This window comes from Aquarana catesbeiana, linkage group LG13 (assembly GCF_042186555.1).
Source record: "Aquarana catesbeiana isolate 2022-GZ linkage group LG13, ASM4218655v1, whole genome shotgun sequence".
NCBI classification, from domain to species: domain Eukaryota; kingdom Metazoa; phylum Chordata; class Amphibia; order Anura; family Ranidae; genus Aquarana; species Aquarana catesbeiana.
Genome location: NC_133336.1, coordinates 55,180,242 through 55,198,027, shown reverse-complemented (window position 1 = coordinate 55,198,027; position 17,786 = coordinate 55,180,242). Strand labels below are relative to the sequence as shown.

The following is a 17,786-nucleotide window of genomic DNA, read 5'->3' as shown; positions in this document are numbered from 1 at the left end:
GAGCATGTGCATTTGGAATCTGCAATTAAAACACCCTCAACTGAAGAAGCTGAATCTGAGCCAATGGAAATAGTTGCAGAAAAGGAATACATTAAAGAGGAAAGGTCTGAGGCTTCTGAGCAGTTGCCAATACCCCAAGAGACTGACACGGATAAGAAACTGAAAGTTGAAGTGGGTGAAATCGTAACAGAGGATGTTGATGTTGATAAGGAATCACCTACAGACAGCATGAAAGTAAAGGGCAAAGCCAAAAAGCACAGGAAAAAGATTACAAAGGCTGAGAAAACCATCACAACTGTAAAGACAGCTGCTGTAGAAGCCATTTCTCCTACACCTGAGCTTCACCAAACCACCCCTGAAAATAAGACTGTAACAGAGGAGGGTGAAGTAAAGGAAGTTTCTCCACAAACTCAAGTCACTGTGTCAGTTTATAAAGAGCAGGTACAAGTCAGCACACCAACAACTGAAACCACCACGGTTGAAGTAGCAGTTAAACCTGAAGAAGGTGTTGAGAAAGCAGAGACTGTAGAAGATGTCTCCTTGGTCCTTTCCGAAGTGGCAACTACGGTAATAGAGGAGGAAGAAAGGTCATTTGGATGGAAGTTGCCCACATTCAAAATTCCACTCTTTAGTGCTACAGACATTACAGCAGAATCTTCTGTGGATGAGTCCAAAGTAGCAGCTCCACAAACATTTTCTGAGACAGCACTTCAGAAATCCACAGAAGAAATTTCAACAGTGAAAGCAGAAATAACAGCATACAAAACAGAGAAAGAGGAAACCAAAGATAGTTTAGACACGGCAGGTACAATAACAGAGATTTCAGTGTCTGAAGAAAAAGTGAAAACTCCAGAAGAAGAAACAGAATCAGAGGGATGGAAGTTTGAATCATTCAGGCTGCCAAAACTGTCATTATTTGGCATATCTGAGGAGAAAGCTGAAGGTTCCTCCAAAGAAATCTCTCCAGAATATGAAAGTAAAATAACGGAGACAGAGGTGGTCATAGAATCTACTTCCACTACAAGTGAAATAACTGACTCAATAACAAAATCCGAAGAATGTGTTTACATCCCTGAAACTAGTGTGGAGAGCATACCGGTAGAGGGAAAAGAAAAAAGCCTACAGGAGGTGCAAACAGAAAAAAGTGAGATTATTGTTTCGAAAGCTACTTCTGAAATCGTTGATATTGACATGCATGAGTTAGTCACAGACATTCTTACAGCACAGGAAAGAGAAGAAGCAGAGCATGTGCATTTGGAATCTGCAATTAAAACACCCTCAACTGAAGAAGCTGAATCTGAGCCAATGGAAATAGTTGCAGAAAAGGAATACATTGAAGAGGAAAAGTCTGTGGCTTCTGAGCAGTTGCCAATACCCCAAGAGACTGACACAGATAAGAAACTGAAAGTTGAAGTGGACGAAATCGTAACAGAGGATGTTGATAAGGAATCACCTACAGACAGCATGAAAGTAAAGGGCAAAGCCAAAAAGCACAGGAAAAAGATTACAAAGGTTGAGAAAACCATCACAACTGTAAAGACAGCTGCTGTTGAAGCCATTTCTCCTACACTTGAGCTTCACCGAACCACTCCTGAAATTAAGACTGTAGCAGAGGAGGGTGAAGTAAAGGAAGTTTCTCCACAAACTCAAGTCACTGTGTCAGTTTATAAAGAGCAGGTACAAGTCAGCACACCAACAATTGAAACCACCACGGTTGAAGTAGCAGTTAAACCTGAAGAAGGTGTTGAGAAAGCAGAGACTGTAGAAGATGTCTCCATGGTCATTTCCGAAGTAGGAACTACAGTAATAGAGGAGGAAGAAAGGTCATTCGGATGGAAATTACCCACATTCAAAATTCCACTCTTTAGTGCCACAGACGTTCCAACAGAATCTTCTGTGGATGAGCCCAGAGAAGTAACTTTACAAACTGTTGCTGAGACAGCACTTCAGAAATCCACAGAAGATATTTCAACACTGAAACCAGAAATATCAATATACGAAGCAGAGAAAGAGGAAACTAAAGATAATGTAGACATGGCAGATACAATAACAGAGGTTTCAGTGTCTGAAGAAAAAGTGAAAACTCCAGAAGAAGAAACAGAATCAGAGGGCTGGAAGCTTCCATCATTCAGGCTGCCAAAACTGTCATTATTTGGCACATCTGAGATAAAAGCAGATGGTTTCTCCAAAGAAATCTCTCCAGAAGGTGAAAGTAAAATAACTGAGACAGAGGTGGTCATAGAATCGACTTCCACTACAAGTGAAATAACTGACTCAATAACAAAATCCGAAGAATGTGTTTACATCACTGAAACTAGCATGGAGAGCATACTGGTAGAGGGAAAAGAGAAAAGCCTAAAGGAGATGCAAACAGAACAAAGCGAGATTATAGTTTCGAAAGCTACTTCTGAAATCATTGATATTGACATGCATGAGTTAGTCACAGACATTCTTACAGCACAGGAGAGGGAAGAAGCAGAGCATGTGCATTTGGAATCTGCAATTAAAACACCCTCAACTGAAGAAGCTGAATCTGAGCCAATGGAAATAGTTGCAGAAAAGGAATACATTAAAGAGGAAAGGTCTGAGGCTTCTGAGCAGTTGCCAATACCCCAAGAGACTGACACGGATAAGAAACTGAAAGTTGAAGTGGGTGAAATCGTAACAGAGGATGTTAATGTTGATAAGGAATCACCTACAGACAGCATGAAAGTAAAGGGCAAAGCCAAAAAGCACAGGAAAAAGATTACAAAGGCTGAGAAAACCATCACAACTGTAAAGACAGCTGCTGTAGAAGCCATTTCTCCTACACCTGAGCTTCACCAAACCACCCCTGAAAATAAGACTGTAACAGAGGAGGGTGAAGTAAAGGAAGTTTCTCCACAAACTCAAGTCACTGTGTCAGTTTATAAAGAGCAGGTACAAGTCAGCACACCAACAACTGAAACCACCACGGTTGAAGTAGCAGTTAAACCTGAAGAAGGTGTTGAGAAAGCAGAGACTGTAGAAGATGTCTCCTTGGTCCTTTCCGAAGTGGCAACTACGGTAATAGAGGAGGAAGAAAGGTCATTTGGATGGAAGTTGCCCACATTCAAAATTCCACTCTTTAGTGCTACAGACATTACAGCAGAATCTTCTGTGGATGAGTCCAAAGTAGCAGCTCCACAAACATTTTCTGAGACAGCACTTCAGAAATCCACAGAAGAAATTTCAACAGTGAAAGCAGAAATAACAGCATACAAAACAGAGAAAGAGGAAACCAAAGATAGTTTAGACACGGCAGGTACAATAACAGAGATTTCAGTGTCTGAAGAAAAAGTGAAAACTCCAGAAGAAGAAACAGAATCAGAGGGATGGAAGTTTGAATCATTCAGGTTGCCAAAACTGTCATTATTTGGCATATCTGAGGAGAAAGCTGAAGGTTCCTCCAAAGAAATCTCTCCAGAATATGAAAGTAAAATAACGGAGACAGAGGTGGTCATAGAATCTACTTCCACTACAAGTGAAATAACTGACTCAATAACAAAATCCGAAGAATGTGTTTACATCCCTGAAACTAGTGTGGAGAGCATACCGGTAGAGGGAAAAGAAAAAAGCCTACAGGAGGTGCAAACAGAAAAAAGTGAGATTATTGTTTCGAAAGCTACTTCTGAAATCGTTGATATTGACATGCATGAGTTAGTCACAGACATTCTTACAGCACAGGAAAGAGAAGAAGCAGAGCATGTGCATTTGGAATCTGCAATTAAAACACCCTCAACTGAAGAAGCTGAATCTGAGCCAATGGAAATAGTTGCAGAAAAGGAATACATTGAAGAGGAAAAGTCTGTGGCTTCTGAGCAGTTGCCAATACCCCAAGAGACTGACACAGATAAGAAACTGAAAGTTGAAGTGGACGAAATCGTAACAGAGGATGTTGATAAGGAATCACCTACAGACAGCATGAAAGTAAAGGGCAAAGCCAAAAAGCACAGGAAAAAGATTACAAAGGTTGAGAAAACCATCACAACTGTAAAGACAGCTGCTGTTGAAGCCATTTCTCCTACACTTGAGCTTCACCGAACCACTCCTGAAATTAAGACTGTAGCAGAGGAGGGTGAAGTAAAGGAAGTTTCTCCACAAACTCAAGTCACTGTGTCAGTTTATAAAGAGCAGGTACAAGTCAGCACACCAACAATTGAAACCACCACGGTTGAAGTAGCAGTTAAACCTGAAGAAGGTGTTGAGAAAGCAGAGACTGTAGAAGATGTCTCCATGGTCATTACCGAAGTGGCAACTACAGTAATAGAGGAGGAAGAAAGGTCATTCGGATGGAAATTACCCACATTCAAAATTCCACTCTTTAGTGCCACAGACGTTCCAACAGAATCTTCTGTGGATGAGCCCAGAGAAGTAACTTTACAAACTGTTGCTGAGACAGCACTTCAGAAATCCACAGAAGATATTTCAACACTGAAACCAGAAATATCAATATACGAAGCAGAGAAAGAGGAAACTAAAGATAATGTAGACATGGCAGATACAATAACAGAGGTTTCAGTGTCTGAAGAAAAAGTGAAAACTCCAGAAGAAGAAACAGAATCAGAAGGCTGGAAGCTTCCATCATTCAGGCTGCCAAAACTGTCATTATTTGGCACATCTGAGATAAAAGCAGATGGTTTCTCCAAAGAAATCTCTCCAGAAGGTGAAAGTAAAATAACTGAGACAGAGGTGGTCATAGAATCGACTTCCACTACAAGTGAAATAACTGACTCAATAACAAAATCCGAAGAATGTGTTTACATCACTGAAACTAGCATGGAGAGCATACTGGTAGAGGGAAAAGAGAAAAGCCTAAAGGAGATGCAAACAGAACAAAGCGAGATTATAGTTTCGAAAGCTACTTCTGAAATCATTGATATTGACATGCATGAGTTAGTCACAGACATTCTTACAGCACAGGAGAGGGAAGAAGCAGAGCATGTGCATTTGGAATCTGCAATTAAAACACCCTCAACTGAAGAAGCTGAATCTGAGCCAATGGAAATAGTTGCAGAAAAGGAATACATTAAAGAGGAAAGGTCTGAGGCTTCTGAGCAGTTGCCAATACCCCAAGAGACTGACACGGATAAGAAACTGAAAGTTGAAGTGGGTGAAATCGTAACAGAGGATGTTGATGTTGATAAGGAATCACCTACAGACAGCATGAAAGTAAAGGGCAAAGCCAAAAAGCACAGGAAAAAGATTACAAAGGCTGAGAAAACCATCACAACTGTAAAGACAGCTGCTGTAGAAGCCATTTCTCCTACACCTGAGCTTCACCAAACCACCCCTGAAAATAAGACTGTAACAGAGGAGGGTGAAGTAAAGGAAGTTTCTCCACAAACTCAAGTCACTGTGTCAGTTTATAAAGAGCAGGTACAAGTCAGCACACCAACAACTGAAACCACCACGGTTGAAGTAGCAGTTAAACCTGAAGAAGGTGTTGAGAAAGCAGAGACTGTAGAAGATGTCTCCTTGGTCCTTTCCGAAGTGGCAACTACGGTAATAGAGGAGGAAGAAAGGTCATTTGGATGGAAGTTGCCCACATTCAAAATTCCACTCTTTAGTGCTACAGACATTACAGCAGAATCTTCTGTGGATGAGTCCAAAGTAGCAGCTCCACAAACATTTTCTGAGACAGCACTTCAGAAATCCACAGAAAAAATTTCAACAGTGAAAGCAGAAATAACAGCATACAAAACAGAGAAAGAGGAAACCAAAGATAGTTTAGACACGGCAGGTACAATAACAGAGATTTCAGTGTCTGAAGAAAAAGTGAAAACTCCAGAAGAAGAAACAGAATCAGAGGGATGGAAGTTTGAATCATTCAGGCTGCCAAAACTGTCATTATTTGGCATATCTGAGGAGAAAGCTGAAGGTTCCTCCAAAGAAATCTCTCCAGAATATGAAAGTAAAATAACGGAGACAGAGGTGGTCATAGAATCTACTTCCACTACAAGTGAAATAACTGACTCAATAACAAAATCCGAAGAATGTGTTTACATCCCTGAAACTAGTGTGGAGAGCATACCGGTAGAGGGAAAAGAAAAAAGCCTACAGGAGGTGCAAACAGAAAAAAGTGAGATTATTGTTTCGAAAGCTACTTCTGAAATCGTTGATATTGACATGCATGAGTTAGTCACAGACATTCTTACAGCACAGGAAAGAGAAGAAGCAGAGCATGTGCATTTGGAATCTGCAATTAAAACACCCTCAACTGAAGAAGCTGAATCTGAGCCAATGGAAATAGTTGCAGAAAAGGAATACATTGAAGAGGAAAAGTCTGTGGCTTCTGAGCAGTTGCCAATACCCCAAGAGACTGACACAGATAAGAAACTGAAAGTTGAAGTGGACGAAATGGTAACAGAGGATGTTGATAAGGAATCACCTACAGACAGCATGAAAGTAAAGGGCAAAGCCAAAAAGCACAGGAAAAAGATTACGAAGGTTGAGAAAACCATCACAACTGTAAAGACAGCTGCTGTTGAAGCCATTTCTCCTACACTTGAGCTTCACCGAACCACTCCTGAAATTAAGACTGTAGCAGAGGAGGGTGAAGTAAAGGAAGTTTCTCCACAAACTCAAGTCACTGTGTCAGTTTATAAAGAGCAGGTACAAGTCAGCACACCAACAATTGAAACCACCACGGTTGAAGTAGCAGTTAAACCTGAAGAAGGTGTTGAGAAAGCAGAGACTGTAGAAGATGTCTCCATGGTCATTTCCGAAGTGGCAACTACAGTAATAGAGGAGGAAGAAAGGTCATTCGGATGGAAATTACCCACATTCAAAATTCCACTCTTTAGTGCCACAGACGTTCCAACAGAATCTTCTGTGGATGAGCCCAGAGAAGTAACTTTACAAACTGTTGCTGAGACAGCACTTCAGAAATCCACAGAAGATATTTCAACACTGAAACCAGAAATATCAATATACGAAGCAGAGAAAGAGGAAACTAAAGATAATTTAGACATGGCAGATACAATAACAGAGGTTTCAGTGTCTGAAGAAAAAGTGAAAACTCCAAAAGAAGAAACAGAATCAGAGGGATGGAAGCTTCCATCATTCAGGCTGCCAAAACTGTCATTATTTGGCACATCTGAGATAAAAGCAGATGGTTTCTCCAAAGAAATCTCTCCAGAAGGTGAAAGTAAAATAACTGAGACAGAGGTGGTCATAGAATCGACTTCCACTACAAGTGAAATAACTGACTCAATAACAAAATCCAAAGAATGTGTTTACATCACTGAAACTAGCATGGACAGCATACTGGTAGAGGGAAAAGAGAAAAGCCTAAAGGAGATGCAAACAGAACAAAGCGAGATTATAGTTTCGAAAGCTACTTCTGAAATCATTGATATTGACATGCATGAGTTAGTCACAGACATTCTTATAGCACAGGAGAGAGAAGAAGCAGAGCATGTGCATTTGGAATCTGCAATTAAAACACCCTCAACTGAAGAAGCTGAATCTGAGCCAATGGAAATAGTTGCAGAAAAGGAATACATTGAAGAGGAAAAGTCTGAGGCTTCTGAGCAGTTGCCAATACCCCAGGAGACTGACACGGATAAGAAACTGAAAGTTGAAGTGGATGAAATTGTAACAGAGGATGTTGATAAGGAATCACCAACAGAAAGCATGAAAGTAAAGGGCAAAGCCAAAAAGCACAGGAAAAAGATTACAAAGGTTGAGAAAACCATCACAACTGTAAAGACAGCTGCTGTAGAAGCCATTTCTCCTACACCTGAGCTTCACCAAACCACCCCTGAAAATAAGACTGTTGCTGAGGAGGGTGAAGTAAAGGAAGTTTCTCCACAAACTCAAGTCACTGTGTCAGTTTATAAAGAGCAGGTACAAGTCAGCACACCAACAACTGAAACCACCACGGTTGAAGTAGCAGTTAAACCTGAAGAAGGTGTTGAGAAAGTAGAGACTGTAGAAGATGTCTCCATGGTCCTTTCCGAAGTGGCAACTATGGTAATAGAGGAGGAAGAAAGATCATTCGGATGGAAGTTGCCCACATTCAAAATTCCACTCTTTAGTGCTACAGACATTACAGCAGAATCTTCTGTGGATGAGTCCAAAGTAGCAGCTCCACAAACATTTTCTGAGACAGCACTTCAGAAATTCACAGAAGAAATTTCAACAGTGAAAGCAGAAATAACAGCATACAAAACAGAGAAAGAGGAAACCAAAGATAATTTAGACACGGCAGGTACAATAACAGAGATTTCAGTATCTGAAGAAAAAGTGAAAACTCCAGAAGAAAAAACAGAATCAGAGGGATGGAAGTTTCCACCATTCAGGCTGCCAAAACTGTCATTATTTGGCACATCTGAGGAGAAAGCTGAAGGTTCCTCCAAAGAAATCTCTCCAGAAGAAGAAAGTAAAATAACTGACACAGAGGTGGTCATAGAATCTACTTCCACTACAAGTGAAATAACTGATTCAATAACAAAATCCGAAGAATGTGTTTACATCACTGAAACTAGTGTGGAGAGCATACTGGTAGAGGGAAAAGAGAAAAGCCTACAGGAGTTTCAAACAGAACAAAGTGAGATCATTGTTTCGAAAGTTAATTCTGAAATCATTGATATTGGCATGCCTGAGTTAGTCACAGACATTCTTACAGCACAGGAGAGAGAAGAAGCAGAGCATGTGCATTTGGAATCTGCAATTAAAACACCTTCAACTGAAGAAGCTGAATCTGAGCCAATGGAAATAGTTGCAGAAAAGGAATACATTGAAGAGGAAAAGTCTGAGGCTTCTGAGCAGTTGCCAATACCCCAGAAGACTGACACGGATAAGAAACTGAAAGTTGAAGTGGATGAAATCGTAACAGAGGATGTTGATAAGGAATCACCTACAGACAGCATGAAAGTAAAGGGCAAAGCCAAAAAGCACAGGAAAAAGATTACAAAGGTTGAGAAAACCATCACAACTGTAAAGATAGCTGCTGTAGAAGCCATTTCTCCTACACTTGAGCTTCACCGAACCACTCCTGAAATTAAGACTGTAGAAGAGGAGGGTGAATTAAAGGAAGTTTCTCCACAAACTCAAGTCACTGTGTCAGTTTATAAAGAGCAGGTACAAGTCAGCACACCAACAATTGAAACCACCACAGTTGAAGTAGCAGTTAAACCTGAAGAAGGTGTTGAGAAAGCAGAGACTGTAGAAGATGTCTCCATGGTCCTTTCCGAAGTGGCAACTACGGAAATAGAGGAGGAAGAAAGGTCATTCGGATGGAAATTACCCACATTCAAAATTCCACTCTTTAGTGCCCAAGACGTTCCAACAGAATCTTCTGTGGATGAGCCCAGAGAAGCAAATTCACAATCTGTTGCTGAGACAGCACTTCAGAAATCCACAGAAGAAATTTCAACACTGAAAGCAGAAATAACAATATACGAAGCAGAGAAAGAGGAAACTAAAGATAATGTAGACATGGCAGATACAATAACAGAGATTTCAGTGTCTGAAGAAAAAGTGAAAACTCCAAAAGAAGCAACAGAATCAGAGGCATGGAAGCTTCCATCATTCAGGCTCCCAAAACTGTCATTATTTGGCACATCTGAGATAAAAGCAGATGGTTTATCCAAAGAAATCTCTCCAAAATGTGAAAGTAAAACAACTGAGAAAGAGGTGGTCATAGAATCTACATCCACTACAAGTGAAATAGCTGATTCAATAACAAATTCTGAAGAATTTGTTTACATCCCTGAAACTAGTATGGAGAACATACTGGTAGAGGGCCAAGAGAAAAGCCTAGAGGAATGGCAAACAGAACAAAGTGAGATTATTGTTTTGAAAACTACTTCTGAAATTGTTGATATTGACAGGCATGAGTTAGTCACATATGTTCTTACAGCACAGGAGAGAGAAGAAGCAGAGCCTGTGCATTTGGAATCTTCAATTGAAACACCCTCAACTGAAACAGCCAAATCTGAGACAATGGAAGTAGTTGTGGAGAAGGAATACACTGAAGAGGAAAAGTATGAGGCTTCTGAGCAGTTGCCAATATCCCAAGAGACTGACACAGATAAGAAACTGAAAGTTGAAGTGGATGAAATTCTAACAGAGGATGTTGATGTTGATAAGGAATCACCAACAGACAGCATAAAAGTAAAGGGCAAAGCCAAAAAGCACAGGAAAAAGATTACAAAGGTTGAGAAAACCATCACAACTGTAAAGACAGCTGCTGTAGGAGCCATTTCTCCTACACCTGAGCTTCACCGAACCACCCCTGAAATTAAGACTGTAGCAGAGGAGGGTGAAGTAATGGAAGTTTCTCCACAAACTCAAGTCACTGTGTCAGTTTATAAAGAGCAGGTACAAGTCAGCACACCAACAACTGAAACCACCACGGATGAAGTAGCAGTTAAACTTGAAGAAGATGTTGAGAAAGCAGAGACTGTAGAAGATGTCGCCATGGTCCTTTCTGAAGTGGCAACTACGGTCCTGGAGGAGGAAGAAAGGATATTCGAATGGAAGTTGCCCACATTCAAAATTCCACTCTTTAGTGCTACAGACATTACAGCAGAATCTTCTGTGGATGAGCCCAGAGAAGCAACTTCACAAACTGTTGCTGGGACAGCACTTCAGAAATCCACAGAAAAAATTTCAACAGTGAAATCAGAAATAACAACATACAAAGCAGAGAAAGAAGAAATTAAAGATAATTTTTATATGGCAGATACAATAACAGAGATTTCAGTGTCTGAAGAAAAAGTTAAAACTCCAGAAGATGAAACAGAATCAGAGGGAAGGAAGCTTCCATCATTCAGGCTGCCAAAACTGTCATTATTTGGCACATCTGAGGTAAAAGCAGATGGTTTTTCCAAAGAAATCTCTCAAAAGTGTGAAAGTAAAATAACTGAGAAAGAGGTGGTCATAGAATCTCCATCCACTACAAGTGAAATAGCTGAGTCAATGACAAAATCTGAAGAATTTGTTTACATCCCTGAAACTAGTATGGAGAGCATACTGACAGAGGGCCAAGAGAAAAGCCTAGAGGAATGGCAAACAGAACAAAGTGAGATTATCGTTTTGAAAGCTACTTCTGAAATTGTTGATATTGACAGGCATGAGTTAGTCACATATGTTCTTACAGCACAGGAGAGAGAAGAGGCAGAGCCTTTGCATTTGGAATCTTCAATTGAAACACCCTCAACTGAAACAGCAAAATCTGAAACAGTGGAAGTAGTTGTGGAAATGGAATACACTGAAGAGGAAAAGTCTGAGGCTTCTGAGCAGTTGCCAATACCCCAAGAGACTGACACAGATAAGAAACTGAAAGATGAGGTGGATGAAATTGTAATAGAGGATGTTAATGTTGATAAGGAATCACCTACAGAGAGCATGAAAGTAAAGGGAAAAGCCAAAAAGCACAGGAAAAAGATTACAAAGGTTGAGAAAACCATCACAACTGTAAAGACAGCTGCTGTAGAAGCCATTTCTCCTACACTTGAGCTTCACCGAACCACTCCTGAAATTAAGACTGTAGCAGAGGAGGGTGAAGTAAAGGAAGTTTCTCCACAAACTCAAGTCACTGTGTCAGTTTATAAAGAGCAGGTACAAGTCAGCACACCAACAACTGAAAGCACCACGGTTGAAGTAGCAGTTAAACCTGAAGAAGGTGTTGAGAAAGCAGAGACTGTAGAAGATGTCTCCATGGTCCTTACCGAGGTGGCAACCAAAGTGGTAGAGGAGGAAGAAAGGTCATTCGGATTGAAATTGCCCGCATTCAAAATTCCACTCTTTAGTGCCACAGACGTTACAATAGAATCTTCTGTGGATGAGCCCAGAGAAGCAACCCCACAAACTGTTGCTGAGACAGCACTTCAGAAATCTACAGAAGAAATTTCAACAGTGAAAGCAGAAATAACAATATGCGAAGCAGAGAAAGAGGAAACTAAAGATAATGTAGACATGGCAGGTACAATAACAGAGATTTCAGTGTCTGAAGAAAAAGTGAAAACTCCAGAAGAAGAAGAAACAGAATCAGAGGAATGGAAGCTTCCATCTTTCAGGGTGCCAAAACTGTCATTATTTGGCACATCTGAGAAGAAAGCTGAAGGTTCCTCCAAAGAAATCTCTCCAGAAGATGAAAGTAAAATAACTGAGACAGAGGTGGTCATAGAATCTACTTCCACTACAAGTGAAATAACTGACTCAATAACAAAATCCGAAGAATGTGTTTACATCACTGAAACTAGCGTGGAGAGCATACTGGTAGAGGCAAAAGAGAAAAGCCTACAGGAGGTGCAAACAGAACAAAGTGAGATTATTGTTTTGAAAGCTACTTCTGAAATCGTTGATATTGACATGCATGAGTTAGTCACAGACAGTCTTACAGCACAGGAGAGAGAAGAAGCAGAGCATGTGCATTTGGAATCTGCAATTAAAACACCCTCAACTGAAGAAGCTGAATCTGAGCCAATGGAAATAGTTGCAGAAAAGGAAAACATTGATGAGGAAAACTCTGTGGCTTCTGAGCAGTTGCCAATACCCCAAGAGACTGACACAGATAAGAAACTGAAAGTTGAAGTGGATGAAATCGTAACAGAGAATGTTGATAAGGAGTCACTTACAGACAGCACAAAAGTAAAGGGCAAAGCCAAAAAGCACAGGAAAAAGATTACAGAGGTTGAGAAAACCATCACAACTGTAAAGATAGCTGCTGTAGAAGCAATTTCTCCTACACTTGAGCTTCACCAAACCATTCCTGAAATAAAGACTGTAGCAGAGGAGGGTGAAGTAAAGGAAGTTTCTCCACAAACTCAAGTCACTGTGTCAGTTTATGAAGAGTGGGTACAAGTCAGCCCACCAACAACTGAAACCACCACGGTTGAAGTAGCAGTTAAACCTGAGGAAGATGATGAGAAAGCAGAGACTGTAGAAGATGTCTCCATGGTCTTTTCCGAAGTGGCAACTACAGTAATAGAGGAGGAAGAAAGGTCATTCGGATGGATATTACCCACATTCAAAATTTCACTCTTTAGTGCCACAGACGTTCCAACAGAATCTTCTGTGGATGAGCCCAGAGAAGCAACTTCACAAACTGTTGCTGAGACAGCACTTCAGAAATCCACAGAAGAAATTTCAACAGTGAAAGCAGAAATAACAATATATGAAGCAGAGGAAGAGGAAACTAAAGATAACATAGACATGGCAGATACAATAACAGAGATTTCAGTGTCTGAAGAAAAAGTGAAAATTACAGAAGACGAAACAGAATCAGAAAGCTGGAAGCTTCCATCATTCAGGCTGCCAAAACTGTCATTCTTTGGCACATCTGAGATAAAAGCAGATGAGTCCTCCAAAGAAATCTCTCCAAAATGTGAAAGTAAAATAACTGAGAAAGAGGTGGTCATAGAATCTACATCCACTACAAAAGAAATAGCTGCGTCAATAACAAAATCTGAAGGATTTGTTTACATCCCTGAAACTAGCATGGAGAGCATACTAGTAGAGGGCCAAGAGAAAAGCTTAGAGGACGTGCAAATAGAGCAAAGTGAGATCATTGTTTTAAAAGATATCTCTGAAATCGTTGATATTGACAGGCATGAGTTAGTCACATATGTTCTTACAGCACAGGAGAGAGAAGAAGCAGAGCTTGTGCATTTGGAATCTTCAGCTGAATTACCCTCAACTGAAACAACCAAATCTGAGACAATGGAAATAGTTGTGGAGAAGGAATACACTAAAGGGGAAAAGTCTGAGGATTCTAAACAGTTGCCAATACTTCAAGAGACTGACACAGATAAGAAACTGAAAGTTGAAGTGGATGAAACCCTAACAGAGGATGTTGATATTGATAAGGAATCACCTACAGACAGCATGAAAGTAAAGGGCAAATCCAAAAAGCACAGGCAAAAGATTACAAAGGTTGAGAAAACCATCACAACTGTAAAGACAGCTGCTGTAGAAGCCATTTCTCCTACACTTGAGCTTCACCTAACCACTCCTGAAATTAAGACTGTAGCAGAGGAGGGTGAAGTAAAGGAAGTTTCTCCACAAACTCAAGTCACTGTGTCAGTTTATAAAGAGCAGGTACAAGTCAGCATACCAACTGAAACCACCACGGTTGAAGTAGCAGTTAAACCTGAAGAAGGTGTGGAGAAAGCAGAGACTGTAGAAGATGTCTCCTTGGTCCTTTCCGAAGTGGCAACTACAGTAATAGAGGAAGAAGAAAGGTCATTGGGATGGAAATTACCCACAATCAAAATTCCACTCTTTAGTGCCACAGACGTTCCAACAGAGTCTTCTGTGGATGAGCCCAGAGAAGCAACTTCACAAACTGTTACTGAGACAGCACTTCAGAAATCTACAGAAGAAATTTCAACACTGAAAGCAGAAATAACAATATACGAAGCAGAGAAAGAGGGAACTAAAGATAATGTAGACATGGCAGGTACAATAACAGAGATTTCAGTGTCTGAAGAAAAAGTGAAAACTCCAGAAGAAGAAACAGAATCAGAGGGATGGAAGCTTCCATCATTCAGGGTGCCAAAACTGTCATTATTTGGCACATCTGAGAAGAAAGCTGAAGGTTCCTCCAAAGAAATCTCTCCAGAAGTTGAAAGTAAAATATCTGAGACAGAGGTGGTCATAGAATCTACTTCCTCTACAAATGAAATAACTGACTCAATAACAAAATCCGAAGAATTTGTTTACATACCTGAAACTAGTGTGGAGAGCATACCGGTAGAGGGAAAAGAAAAAAGCCTACAGGAGGTGCAAACAGAAAAAAGTGAGATTATTGTTTTGAAAGCTACTTCTGAAATTGTCGATATTGACATGCATGAGTTAGTCACAGACAGTCTTACAGCACAGGAGAGAGAAGAAGGAGAGCATGTGCATTTGGAATCTGCAATTAAAACACCCTCAACTGAAGAAGCTGAATCTGAGCCAATGGAAATAGTTGCAGAAAAGGAAAACATTGAAGAGGAAACATCTGTGGCTTCTGAGCAGTTGCCAATACCCCAAGAGACTGACACAGATAAACTGAAGGTTGAAGTGGATGAAATCGTAACAGAGGATGTTGATAAGGAGTCACTTACAGATGGCACAAAAGTAAAGGGCAAAGCCAAAAAGCACAGGAAAAAGATTACAAAGGTTGAGAAAACCATCACAACTGTAAAGACAGCTGCTGTAGAAGCCATTTCTCCTACACTTGAGCTTCACCGAACCATTCCTGAAATAAAGACTGTAGCAGAGGAGGGTGAAGTAAAGGAAGTTTCTCCACAAACTCAAGTCACTGTGTCAGTATATGAAGAGCGGGCACAAGTCAGCCCACCAACAACTGAAACCACCACGGTTGAAGTAGCAGTTAAACCTGAGGAAGATGTTGGGAAAGCAGAGACTGTAGAAGATGTCTCCATGGTCCTTTCTGAAGTGGCAACTACAGTAATAGAGGAGGAAGAAAGGTCATTCGGATGGAAATTACCTACATTCAAAATTCCACTCTTTAGTGCCACAGACGTTCCAACAGAATCTTCTGTGGATGAGCCCAGAGAAGCAACTTCACAAACTGTTGCTGAGACAGCACTTCAGAAATCCACAGAAAAAATTTCAACAGTAAAATCAGAAATAACAACATACAAAGCAGAGAAAGAGGAAACTAAAGATAATGTATATATGGCAGATACAATAACAGAGATTTCAGTGTCTGAAGAAAAAGTTAAAACTCCAGAAGATGAAACAGAATCAGAGGGAAGGAAGCTTCCATCATTCAAGCTGCCAAAACTGTCATTATTTGGCACATCTGAGATAAAAGCAGATGGTTTTTCCAAAGAAATCTCTCCAAAATGTGAAAGTAAAATAACTGAGAAAGAGATGGTCATAGAATCTCCATCCACTACAAGTGAAATAGCTGAGTCAATAAAAAAATCTGAAGAATTTGTTTACATCCCTGAAACTAGTATGGAGAGCATACTGGTAGAGGGCCAAGAGAAAAGCCTAGAGGAATGGCAAACAGAACAAAGTGAGATTATTGTTTTGAAAGCTACTTCTGAAATTGTTGATATTGACAGGCATGAGTTAGTCACATATGTTCTTACAGCACAGGAGAGAGAAGAGGCAGAGCCTTTGCATTTGGAATCTTCAATTAAAACACCCTCAACCGAGATAGCCAAATCTGAGACAGTGGAAGTAGTTGTGGAGATGAAATACACTGAAGAGGAAAAGTCTGAGGCTTCTGAGCAGTTGCCAATACCCCAAGAGACTGACACAGATAAGAAACTGAAAGATGAAGTGGATGAAATTGTAACAGAGGATGTTGATGTTGATAAGGAATCACCTACAGAGAGCATGAAAGTAAAGGGAAAAGCCAAAAAGGAAAGGAAAAAGATTACAAAGGTTGAGAAAACCATCACAACTGTAAAGACAGCTGCTGTAGAAGCCATTTCTCCCACACTTGAGCTTCACCGAACCACTCCTGAAATTAAGACTGTAGCGGAGGAGGGTGAAGTAAAGGAAGTTTCTCCACAAACTCAAGTCACTGTGTCAGTTTATAAAGAGCAGGTACAAGTTAGCACACCAACAACTGAAACCACCACGGTTGAAGTAGCAGTTAAACCTGAAGAAGGTGTTGAGAAAGCAGAGACTGTAGAAGATGTCTCCATGGTCCTTTCCGAAGTGGCAACTACAGTAATAGAGGAAGAAGAAAGGTCATTCGGATGGAAATTACCTACAATCAAAATTCCACTCTTTAGTGCCACAGACGTTCCAACAGAATCTTCTGTGGATGAGCCCAGAGAAGCAACTTCACAAACCATTGCTGAGACAGCACTTCAGAAATCCACAGAAGAAATTTCAACAGTGAAAGCAGAAATAACAATATATGAAGCAGAGAAAGAGGAAACTAAAGATAACACAGACATAGCAGATACAATAACGGAGATTTCAGTGTCTGAAGAAAAAGTGAAAATTACAGAAGACGAAACAGAATCAGAAAGCTGGAAGGTTCTATCATTCAGGCTGCCAAAACTGTCATTCTTTGGCACATCTGAGATAAAAGCAGATGGGTCCTCCAAAGAAATCTCTCCAAAATGTGAAAGTAAAATAACTGAGAAAGAGGTGGTCATAGAATCTACATCCACTACAAGTGAAATAGCTGCGTCAATAACAAAATCTGAAGAATTTGCTTACATCCCAGAAACTAGCATGGAGAGCATACTGGTAGAGGGCCAAGAGAAAAGCTTAGAGGAAGTGCAAATAGAACAAAGTGAGATTATTGTTTCGAAAGCTATCTCTGAAATTGTTGATATTGACAGGCATGAGTTAGTCACATACGTTCTTACAGCACAGGAGAGAGAAGAAGCAGAGCTTATGCATTTGGACTCTTCAATTGAATTACCCTCAACTGAAACAACCAAATCTGAGACAATGGAATTAGTTGTGGAGAAGGAATACACTAAAGGGGAAAAGTCTGAGGATTCTGAACAGTTGCCAATACTTCAAGAGACTGACACAGATGAGAAACTAAAAGTTGAAGTGGATGAAACCTTAACAGAGGATGTTGATGTTGATAAGGAATCACCTACAGACAGCATGAAAGTAAAGGGCAAATCCAAAAAGCACAGGAAAGAGATTGCAAAGGTTGAGAAAACCATCAGAACTGTAAAGACTACTGGTGTAGAAGCTATTTCTCCTACGCTTGAGCTTCACCTAACCACCCCTGAAATAAAGACTGTAGCGGAAGAGGGTGAAGTAAAGGAAGCTTCTCCACAATCCCAAGTCACTGTGTCAGCTTATGAAGAGCAAGA

The 17,786-nt window shown here is 40.4% G+C and overlaps 1 protein-coding gene across 1 annotated transcript in view; it reads left to right on the top strand.

Annotated features, from left to right (window-relative positions):
- Nucleotides 1-17,786, top strand: part of AHNAK2 (AHNAK nucleoprotein 2) — a 152,627-nt gene that overhangs the window by 114,555 nt on the left and 20,286 nt on the right. The window contains exon 7 of the mRNA XM_073610045.1: nt 1-17,786. This exon is cut by the window's left edge and continues 17,151 nt beyond it; it is cut by the window's right edge and continues 20,286 nt beyond it. Coding sequence (XP_073466146.1) covers nt 1-17,786 — 17,786 coding nt within the window.